This window comes from Clarias gariepinus, chromosome 13, assembly GCF_024256425.1.
Source record: "Clarias gariepinus isolate MV-2021 ecotype Netherlands chromosome 13, CGAR_prim_01v2, whole genome shotgun sequence".
NCBI lineage: Eukaryota > Metazoa > Chordata > Actinopteri > Siluriformes > Clariidae > Clarias > Clarias gariepinus.
This window is the reverse complement of record NC_071112.1, coordinates 5,095,568-5,107,583: the sequence shown is the minus strand read 5'-3', so window position 1 is coordinate 5,107,583 and position 12,016 is coordinate 5,095,568. Positions and strand designations below refer to the sequence as shown.

The 12,016-nt window shown below is 41.3% G+C and overlaps 1 protein-coding gene across 1 annotated transcript in view; it reads right to left on the bottom strand.

Moving 5' to 3' along the window:
* Positions 1 to 7,658: 7,658 nt before the first annotated feature.
* The window catches only part of LOC128535351 (cytosolic phospholipase A2 zeta-like), a 28,848-nt gene continuing 24,490 nt past the window's right edge, over positions 7,659 to 12,016 (bottom strand). The window contains exons 18-20 of the mRNA XM_053509224.1: positions 10,781 to 10,950; positions 9,402 to 9,588; positions 7,659 to 7,887 (exon numbers count right to left, since the gene is read on the bottom strand). Of these exons, the coding sequence (XP_053365199.1) occupies positions 7,679 to 7,887; positions 9,402 to 9,588; positions 10,781 to 10,950 (566 nt within the window). The 3' untranslated portion in view covers positions 7,659 to 7,678. The remainder of the gene's footprint in view (positions 7,888 to 9,401; positions 9,589 to 10,780; positions 10,951 to 12,016) is intronic.

Below are 12,016 nucleotides of genomic sequence, written 5' to 3'. Positions count from 1 at the left end.
TCTGCGAACGGGAAGTCTGGTGTGATGTTCCTTCTCCTCAAAAGTTTGTGATGGCTGATGGGAAAACACACCAGGCGCAAACCCAGAGAAGGCTGCGTTACAACTGGCACACGATCGAATGTGAGCTGAACACTTACGTCATGAGCAACTCTCACCTGGCTTTCCCTCTGATCGTGGGGCTGGATTTCTTAAAAGCCACAGGAGCCACCTTGGACGTCGCACGCGGGGAGTACGGGCTGAAAACAGAGGAGGGAGTCACTTATCATCCCTTTATAATGTCCCAACCCCACTCTGCGCCATCTAAGCCTGCTCAAAGGAGCCACTCTCATCGCCCGGCTACCGCTAACCTGTATCTAGCCTTACCGGTGACTCCTGATGATCTCCTATGTGCGGAGGAAAACACAAAAAGTGTGACATCCTGGGACACCGACAATGAAGAGGAGCTGCTGAAACCAATGGCCGCTTGGCCCCGCACAACCTCCAACATCTTGGGCAAAACAGCATTAGAGAGACACAGAATCACTTTATCCAACGACACCCCATTTAGATCCAGAGCGTACCGAGTATCACCCTTAAAGAAAAAGATTATAGAAGATCAAGTCGACCAGATGCTGAAGGACAACATCATCGAACCTTCATGTTCGTCATGGTCGTCACCTGTTGTTTTAGTACCTAAACCCGATGGGACTTACCGTTTCTGTGTAGATTTTAGAAAATTGAACAGCAAAACCAAACCTGATGCATATCCAATGCCTTTAATACACGACATCATTGAATCACTGGATGGCGCCTCCTGGTTCTCAACATTGGATCTGCAATCCGGTTACTGGCAGGTGGAGATGGAGAGAGACAGCTGTGAGAAGACCGCCTTCATCACTACCAAAGGTCTGTTTCAATTCCGGTCCATGCCCTACGGACTCAGAAACGCAGCTGCAACGTTCCAACGACTGATGGAGAAAGTTTTGGCGGATCTAAGAGGAAAATATTGCTTTGTCTATATAGATGACATCATTATCTACTCACAATCACTAGAACAACATAAAATGCATCTCAACGCAGTATTTTCCAGACTCACCCAAGCCAATCTCTCCCTCAACATGAAGAAGTGTCATTTCTTCAAAAGGCGGCTGAAGTTCCTTGGTCATGTCATCTCTGAAGAAGGTGTGCAGTTAGACCCGGAGAAAACAAAGGCGGTGGCAGAATATCCTCCTCCGCAAGACTTAAAATCTCTTCAACGTTTTCTGGGTCTTGCCGGCTGGTATCACAAGTTCATTCCCCACTTTGCCGACATAACAGCTCCATTAAATAATTTAAAAAGGAAGGGAGTAAAATGGGAGTGGACCGAAGAATGCCAGAACAGTATGGATGTCATCAAACACGCACTTCAAAACCCACCAGTACTAATACAACCCAACCTAAATCTGCCGTTCCAATTGCACACCGACGCCAGCGAAGTGGGCCTGGGAGCCATCCTCACCCAAACTTCAGCAGAAGGAGAACAAGCAGTAGCTTACGCCTCACGAATGTTGAGAGGAGCTGAGCAGAATTACTCCACGTCAGAAAAGGAGTGTTTGGCCGTGGTCTGGGCTGTAGAAAAATGGAGGCACTATCTAGAAGGTCGTGCTTTTGAGGTCTTTACCGACCATGCCGCCCTGTCATGGGCCTTCAACTGCCCGAAAACCAGCTCTCGTCTCACCCGATGGACGTTACGCCTACAACAGTTCGTTTTTACAGTACATCATAGAAAAGGCTGCTTAAATCTGGGACCAGATGCGCTATCCCGGGCGCCCCCGCCGTTAGAAGTGGGCACCGCTCCATGTCTCGCCATCACAACCTCTAAATGTTCATCTGACTTACCAAACGACCTGTGCGAGATAACTCAAGCCCAACATGAGGACCCCACCATCACGAAGCTGCTCTCGAAAGACCAGCCACGAAGCACAAGAGAGCAGAGGGTCTCTTTCGAACGTCACCAAGGGGCGTTATATCGCCGGGTACCGGTAAGACACGGAGAAAATTTTCAACTAGTTGTCCCCCAGTTATTAATAAAAAACTTTTTACACTACTATCATGACAATCCCTTGGGAGGACACCTGGGGCAACTAAAAACCCTGCTGAGGTTACTAGATGTAGCATGGTGGCCTATGGTGCGGAAAGACGTCTGGCACTATGTGAGAACTTGCGGCGTGTGTCAACAGTATAAAACGGAAAACACTAGACCTAGTGGGCTACTACAGAGCACGGAGGTTCCAGAGCCAGGACATACCGTGGGATTGGACATCATGGGTCCTTTTCCCCGAAGTAAAAGGCAAAATGAATATCTGCTGGTGGTGGTAGATTATTTTACCAAATGGGTGGAGATGTTTCCCCTCAGGGATGTAAAGACGCCAAAACTGGTGAAGGTACTAAGAGAGGAAATCTTTACTAGATGGGGAGTCCCCAAATATCTAGTTTCCGATCGAGGACCACAGTTTACGTCTCAGCTGCTGGCACACCTCTGCCAAACCTGGGGGAGCGTCCAAAAGCTAACTACGAGCTACCACCCACAAACGAACCTGACGGAACGAGTTAACCGAACTCTGAAGACAATGATCGCTTCATACGTCGGGGACCATCACCAAAACTGGGACCAATGGTTACCAGAGCTCAGATTCGCCATCAATACAGCCCAACAGGAAACTACGGGAAAGACACCTGCAGAACTCACACTGGGTCGGCAACTAAAAGGGCCACTTGAAAGGTTCATGAATCACCCTCCAACACCTGATCACAACGCCTACTCACTACTGGACAGACAACGACTTATCACGGAGGAGGTGAGACAAAGAGTAAAACATTACCAGTCCAAACAAGCTAGATACTACAATGCCCGGAGAAAAGATGCGCACTTTAAACCGGGAGATTTAGTTTGGATAAAAAACTCACCCACTCTCCTCCGCAGCGAAAAGATTTTCTGCCAAGCTAGCGCCCAAGTGGGAGGGACCAGCAGAAATAAAAAACAAAAAGGGACCAATTAACTACACTGTGTCTTGGGGCAATCCACAAAAAACTGATATAGTGAACGTGGTTAATCTGAAGCGCTTTTACGGACGTTCTCCTCAGACGCCGGAGGCTTGGGGGGGGGGGCCTATGTAGCGCAGCCAAATAAAAGGGCATTTTAACTAACAGGGAAATGGATTAAGGAGCTAATGCTGCTCCTCTGTGCTCATAAAATTGCCCGATCTGGTTTTATTTGTCCCCATTGACAGTGTTGGTCACAGGGTAAGCTCTCGCGAGCATGCGCGATCACAGCGCGAGGGAACCCGAAAGCGGCGTCGGGTCACGTGTGCCGGTCTAAAGCCGGAACTGGCAAGTGGCTCGGGACGGAGAGATTTACCTAGCGCGCTGTTTATTCTGAGAGAGAGTTTGTTGGATGGTTCAAAAGGAGTACTTTTCCCCGGTTGGATTATTCCTCATAGACACTAACAATTCACCTATCATTAACTCTGGACAATCATACACGCACTCACACACCCGCATACACCATACACATTGTTTATATTTGTATATATTTTGTATATATTGGTTTTTGGTGCACCTTGTTTGTTTGTTTGTTTGTTTGTTGGTTTAATACACTTTGTTTTGGTTTATACATAGTTATTGTGTCGCTTCTTTACTTGTCCTGTCTTGATTGCGCAATACCGGAAGTGTTGTTTAAAAACCCGTATTTTGATTCTCGACCCCGTAGCAAAGTAACTAGTGGTTTAATTAAATCCAAGTGTTACAAGGAGAGGTTGAATATCTCTGTAAACACAGGTGCTAGCTGGTCTGCGCAGGCCCTGAGGACTCAACCTGAGATGTTGCCTGGTCCTGCTGCTTTCCTGGTGTTCACTCTCCTGAAGGCTGATGAACGCGTTTCCGGTGCTGGCATTGTCTTCCTGTCTGCAGCGTCTTAAGCTGCAGCATTAAAGCAGGCATGGAATGTGTTCAGCTTGTCTTCCAGAGTTAGTCATACCAGATGTTGGTGCTTTGTAGTCCGTTATTGTCCTTAGTCCTTGCCACAGGCTCCTAGAGTCACTCTGTTGGAGCTGTGACTCTAGTTTTCTCCTGTAGCGTTGCTTCGACTTTTTTACCACCTTTTGGACATTGTAAGACGCAGCCTTGCATGGGTCCAGGTCCCCTGACGCAAGCCCCGCAAATGATTTTATCCACCTACAGCTTCTGATTAGGAAATGTTCTGATGTTTGGTTTTTTTCCACTGTATCATCCCTAGGCCCTAAAAGCATGCTGACTGCACCAGTCTGTGCCGCAGTGTCTCGCTCGTGTGCCTCTCGTCTTCCTTTCATATTGTTCCCTGAATTTTACCTCGCTGTCGACCCAGCTGTCCTTCGGAATCCTCTTTCTGGGTCCAGGGTCTTTTCCCCTGATTACCTCGCCTATTCTTGGACTGATTTTTGTGTGTGAACCTTTCTGTGTTAAAAATCTGGTTCCGTACTCGCCCCTTTGGATTTGTTAGTTCTCGCGGCTGGACCTTTGCCTATCGACCCTTACCTGGCAAACAACGCTGATTCTTTCTCCTTGCTCCACGGCTAGTAACACTCTCCCGGCTCCATCTGTAAGCGCTTCCGCCATCTCGAAGGGGTTATCATGACATGCAACTTGCTCCTACCCCTCAAGAAAGCAAAACGAAGCCCTCTGCCCTCCTCTCCCTGTTCGTGGAGCAAACCAGCGTCAGGACCCCATCACGACAGTTTAGTTGCGCAACCCATGCCTCTCGCTAAAACCGAAAAAAAATTGTGTGCTTCCACTTCCGGGTTCATGAACTATTAAATATTGAAACTATTCCACAAGTTTGCAGTGTATACTCTAAATGTTTCCAACATCATGCTTCACTACTCAGGTGATGTTTTTACCATTAAGTTCTGCAATATGTTTGCACTAAAATGATTTTCCATTAAGGACTAAGACCTCAAATGTGATTTTTTTTTTTTTAAGTAGCTGATATAGGAAATTTCTTTGTTAGCCTTTCTTAGTTACATTTCCCTCTTCTTCCCCGTGCCTTTCTTGGAATACTCATCTACAGTATATTAATATCTGTCACAAATCCTGTTTTGCAACAGGTACTATAAATGCAGAACATTCTTTTACATTGTCCTTAATCAGACACACCTTGGTAATCAAGACTCAAACACCTGACCATATGCTCAGCTATATGGTCCCACTATAGGACCATAGCTTTCCCATACCTTACTTTTTCTTTGACTATTTGTGTTTGTGTACTTCTATACTGTTCAGTACATTTGAATAAAAATAAAGGTGCTAAAGTTTCAGTAAACAGCCATATACCTCACACATCAGATAAGTTATTTCTGTTTATGTGAATGTCCTGGATGTCTGACCTTATGATCTGTGATGAAGACTTTTGTCTCTTTTTGAGGGTGCTGATGTCAAACAGGATAGTGGTACATAGTTTATCATTGACAGTTTCTTTTTTATACTAATTCAGCTCCAGAATATTCTAGTGGAGAAAACAGAGTCTTAGTTAAGTATTTTTTTCTCTAGCAGTCTTCTTTGTATTTCGTAAAAGATAAGCCTAAAATGTTATATTTAATGTATATACAGTAAATAGAGCTAAGGTTCCATATGAAGAATCCAAGGAATTAACACTAACAATGCAGATCTTTGCATGCCATGGACATAGGAAATGACAAAGGAAACATAACATAAGGGGTAAATTCAGAGTGTCTGATCTTTAGCCTGTTATTTGACACACCTTAAACTGGCTATGGGCATAGAAGCAGAAGGTCTCTTTTCACTCAGGTGTCTTGCAGTGATGGATTGTCCTCGTTCTCGTAGTACAAGCTGAGGCCGTAAGTAGGTGTAATATAGAGGTCAGGCAGTGAAACTGTGTATGAATGTGAACAACTAGTAAGTCAACATATAGACAGGCAACTATATAGAAAAAAAAGAAACAGTGGCTCTGTCATGTTGTGAAAGGGATAGCTATGTTAATGTCATAATTCACGCCCTGTCTGTCATCTTTTTTCCATGCTGTCACTTCTTCTCACGTGCTCATGTTTTCCCCTAGCCAGTCATGCGCATTACCCACGCCCCTGTTTCCGCCCCGTCTGCTCACCTGTTTCTCATTCCCTCCACTGATTATTTCACTGATTTAAGCATGTGCTGCGCACTGCTCAGATCGCTGGATTATTGTATGTTTTCATACCTCGATTTTCTCGCGTTTATTTTCTCTTCGGATTTCACGCTGCCAAGCTCGCTTTGTTTCTCGTCTCGGATTTGTTTGCCTCGTTCTTTGATCCCCCGGTTTTGACCTTACGCTTTTATTTCTGGTTTTGGCTTTCTCGTCTACGTTTTTGGATTAAACACCTCGCTCTTTGATCTCCCGGTTCTCGAATCTACGCTCTCCACTTTGACTACGCCTCCCGCCTTACGTTTTTGCTCTGATGCTTTGCCGCCTGACTTTTGGTTTCGACTCTGCTTCCGCTCCTCGCCCACGCCCCCTCTGTCTGCCATCATCTTCTGCGTTTGGATCCATCACGTCCCGCTCCACCCAGTGACAGTTAATTTTTATAGTAAAGTTCTAAAGGGTTGTAAAGACTGTCAATGTGGTTGCTAACACACTTTATCTACAATCATTCCTGTGTCTAATATGCATAACAGGTCTTTGAGGATCGAAGATCTGGCTGATAAGCAAGTGATCAAATACTTGTTTGACACAGTAATTCACAAATAAATAGTTAAAAAAAAATCATACAATGTGATTTTCGGATTTTTCTTTTTAGATTCTGTCTCTCGCAGTGGAAATGCACCTATGCTGAAATTTGTAGACCCCTCCATGATTACTAAGTAAGTGAACTTGCAAAATCACAGGGTGATCAAATACTTATTGACCTCACTGTATATATATTTATTAATTAATTAATATATTTTTTATTGGCAAAAATAGTTCCAAAGTATCTATAAACATGTACTGCATGCCAGAAAATGTACCCAGGAGCACTGCATTCTGAAATCACAGCTGGTGTGCACAATTTATATAAATACACATAAAGCAGACACTGGTATGTATTTCACAAAAGTAAAACATTCAGGATTTGTTTCCCAATAAAACCTGTAGTACATTAAAAGCCAGACAGCTTCAAGGTGCAGCGAATCCTTTATTGACTGTGTGTCTTGTAGTATAAGCATAATACAGGGAATCTGTTAGTCATTTATTAGAGAGATTAAACAATACCAGATCATTACTGTAAGTGAATTAGATAAAATTTATTCCAGAACCTCATTATAGACAAGATTTGCTCATCTTCAGATAATAATAAATGCAAGTAATTCGCTTACACATTACAGGCTATGCTGTACCATGAAAATAACCCAGACTGACATGACTTCACATCACACAAAGTTAAGCATCACCAGAAAAGCCAGAAAGCAAAATTTGACAGTATTAAAAAGACACATCATCATCTGCCATTAAATCCCTGTGAATAAACTGTAGCTATAGAAACTACCATATTACATCTAGTGTACTGATATAAATCTATTTATGGTTAAAGATTCAAGGAAATAACTGTGGTGTGGTTTAAATCTTACTAACACAAGATACACTTAGCGACTTTGTCCTTCATTCGTCCTACACTCCATTAATTTATTTTGCAATCATTTGTATAATCAGCTAAGGTCATGCTAACAAGCCCTTTTTGTTTAAAACTTTCTTTAGTGCATTTATGATGGTTTCTTTGTTGTTGACAATGTTGTAGTAGGAGAGGTCCACCATTCTTTGGAATTCTTGTGAAGAATATGTGAGGTTTGAGGTTACGTATGGAGAGGACGTTGTGCTCACATCAATATTTCCCTCTTCTAGCTCCTTCATTCCTCTTCTCTTTACTCCTGCAGTATGAGGACACAGACACACACATTCAGTATTGTCAGTCTTCCTTCATTCACTCGAATTGTTTCTTCACAAAAAGGTTGTAAAACGTTTTGGCACTTTCTACTTCTAATTATTTATAATAATAATTTTAGATGTTAACTTTATTGAGTTCCTGTTAAAAGCATGAATCATGAAAGCTCCAGTGTTGAACAAAGTGTTTGATCTGAAATCACAAGCTTGATCTGTCATTAGGACCAAGAGAGTAATATTGACCATGCTCTTTGGGTGTAAAAGGTAACACACTCTTTTGTCAGCTGGGAATTGACCATTTCTAGATTTGGAGATTGTTCAGTGGTGTCAAAAGAATTCACATTCATTACTTGGGTAGAGGTATAGATACTAGGGTTTGAAAACACTTCTTTAAAAGTTAAAGTATCAACTCAAGCTTTTTACTCAAGTAAAAGTGTAAAAGTACTGGTTTTAAAACTACTTTAAGGATAAAAGCTTAGGCTGTGCCACGGGCATATATACTGCACTAACACCTCATAAAAAAAGAAAAATGTGTTTTTGTTTGTTTGTTGTATTTTTTAACGGCCATAGTGATTTGGGATACTGTATATGGCAATTGAAAAAGAATGCATTTTAGTACAATGCAAATACATTAAAGAACCATATATGTGTACTACTGAGCATTAGCATGTTTCATGGAGAAGAAGATATGATAACTAGTTATCTATAAGTATATTAATAGTGCAAAAAGTCAAACTTCATAGGCATGTCATCAGTAACCATAATTGGAATGTAAATGTACATCCAAGCTTAGCTGCAGGAATCTGTGAGGGCAACATACAAGAACATTAGTGTACGCAGGGCAGGCTTAGTAACAATTACTAATTATGGTTGTCTACAATAAACATCAGAATAAATGATTAATCGAAGTGATTATAAAAAAAATTATATATATATATATATATATAATGTTCTTCCTTGCTACCAAACTCCTTGCTGGTGCTTGGTTGTAACATTTCGCTCGAATCTTAAGTCTTTATCACGGACATCTTCGTCTACTTATTACAACGTTATCAACCGAAAATGCAATTTTATTCAAACGTCTTTGCTCAAGTGTGTGACGTGACATCATGTGCAGGTGCGATGAATCGCGTACCAACCAATCGTATGTCGGAATGGTATGTTTATACTTTTCATCCAACCACAATCAAATTCGCTCCATTCAGATGGCGCGATTTATCTGGATGTTTTTTTTGTTTGTTTTTTGAATGACAAGCTGAAATAAAATAGGAGTAACAAGGCTATTTTTAAAATGTAAGGAGTAGAAAGTACAGATACTGTAATTGCGTGAAAACCCAAAATTTCTACTTAAGTAAGGTAACGAAGTATTTGTACTTCGTTACTTGACACCTCTGAGATTGTTTTTAATTATTAATATTTTTACTTAATCTGATGTAAGAATTTTTAAGCAAACTCATAAAATAACTCAAATCCAAAATGCAAGTACATAAAGGATAATTACCTGGTGCTTTGTATTCTTTAAATGAGACATTGACCAGCGGGAAGTGGAGCACTATGGGAGCATCAGGATTCTGCTCATCCATGAAAACATACACTTCCTTTTTGGGCTGAGATGTGTACTTGCTGAAATCTATCTTTGGGAATGGCACCTGGTGGACAATGCAGTATTGCTGAGTGTCCTTCACGACCTGACACAATAGAAACATGTCAAGAGAAAAGCTTAATTTGTTAATGTTCTTACTTTAAAGAAAAAATTCTCTCATCACTCTCGCTCATTGTCTATACTGCTTTTCCCGTACAAAGTCTTGTGAGCCTGGAGTCTATTCCAGGGGACTCAGGGCATGAGGCAGCGTACAGTATATCCTGTATGGAGTGCCATTCCATCTTCGGGTACACAAGGACACACTCACTCACACTATGAGGATTTGTAAATGCAATTCAATCGAATCTACATGTCTTTGGACTGAGGGAGGAAACCGGATAACCCAAAGGAAACTCACTGAGCATGGGGAGAACATGCAAACTCCACAGACCCAATGTGTAAATTGAACCCTCGACCCTTAAGGTACAAGAAGTGCACACACTGCAAATAAAAAATATCTTGAATCTTTTTAGTTCACTTTTGTTACAGGGTTTCCTACATCCTCCACAATGCAGCCCTACTGTCTGCTGATAGTGGTGCCTGGGTGATCTCTTCCTTTATGCTAATTCTTTCATCATGTGTGATGACATCACACTTACCATTTCATAGACCACTAGCCAAACACAACTCAAAGAGACTGAATTGTGGGACTACTTTGCGTTCAGTAACTTGGTGTACAATGTTGCCAACAAGATTTCCACTAACTCTACACTGAATCCTGAATATGTAATTATCAAATTAAACTGAAGCTATTTACTCCACTTACTTCATGACATTAGTGTGAAAAGCATCCTAGTAGTACACAGATTAAGTGAATTGAAATATTGTAATAAATAAACAGAAGATGTTTGTCAGGGATAACCCTTGGTGGTGGTGTTTTTTGGAACTTTTAGATAAAAATTTTATTGCGCGCCTGCTTTTGGTCAGCCGTGTCATACTTTACTGGCCTGATTAGTAGCATTATTTACTGTAAGCCCATGATTTTCTTTAGTTCCTTGTCCCTGTTTGGATCATCTGTGTTTTTTTTTTTTATATTGTTTTGTTTAGTTTGATATCTTGCTTGGTTCTTGTGCTGATCCTGGTTTTGATGCTTTTCTTGTTTTAGGTTTGTGTTGGTTTTCAGTTTAATCAAGCATCTCAGCATCTACACTTGCACCATGTCTGGGACTACCATTTGTAACAGTGTAAAAAAAACAAAAACTGTAAAACCTTTAAAATTTCTCTGCTAATATATTTACCTGTAATGGATCATCATCCCAGGAATAGCTGAGGGAAAGAATGAAATCGGCACATCTCTGTGGGCGCAGCACAGGAGGAAAGGCTATGTTAATGTAAAACCCAGAATCCACTAAGCTAAGTGTGGGGTCCGTGGGTGTCAGCTTGTTTGGAAAGGCATCCAGGTTTGTCTCTGTGAAGAGTATACAGTGAAAGCAAAAAAGGCAATCAAAAGAAAATTTTTGTCTGGTTACATTTGGTAACAATTACACAATATTTATATTACATAATATTATGTTTATTACATAATAAACATTTGGGGGGCAGTGGTAGCTCAAAGGGTTAAGGCACTGAGTTACTGATCAAAAGATCGGCGGTTCGATCCCCAGCTCCACCAGGTTGCCACTGTTGGGCCCTTGAGCAAGGTCCTTAACCCTAACTGCTCCAGGTGCTGGCTGACACTGCACTCTGACCCCAGTTACGCTGGGATTTGCGAAGAAGCAATTTCCCTCTGGGATTACTAAAATTATTATTATTATTATTATTATTAATACAGCGTATACAGTAAATTCACCAGCCACTATTATTAGAAATACATTTGTGATAAGGTAACCATGTAAACACTCTGATTTAAACTGGAGCTATGGGTACATGGGTACATTAGCTGTGCTTTGCTAGGATTATTTGATAATAATGACCAAATACTGTCAGTCATCCAGCTAGGATGACTGTACCTTACAACTATCACTCATCTCTCTGTCTCTCTGTCAATGGCATCTGTTGTAGAGGATGGAGTGACTAATGTTAGTTAGCATTGGCTAGCTAGCCAGCTAAGTGTCTTAGGTAGCACGGCACTGGGTGAGTTTCAACAAGATGACAAGATTAAAAAGGAAAAACTTTTTTTTATAAATACGTAATTTATAAATTTATAAAATGCTTCCAAATCACTTGTTAAACTAATCCCTACTGTTGTTTAGTAATTCACTTAACTTCACAAAATGATTGTGGGCATGTACAGTACGTAAGTTACAGTCATTGTGGACAGGGCAAGAACGTATATTACCACGTGATAATACAGCAGAGATTTATCCAGTAACTAAAGAGCTTTCAAAACCTCATGACCTTATAAAAAAATACAACAGGTAAATAATCTGATGAAATGTTTGTAAGCGCTTTTCAATTTAGCTCTGCTATATTATTAGCCCACATTTTCCAAATTTGGCAAGCAGTGTAGTGTCAGATATCTTTCCTTCAGGTTT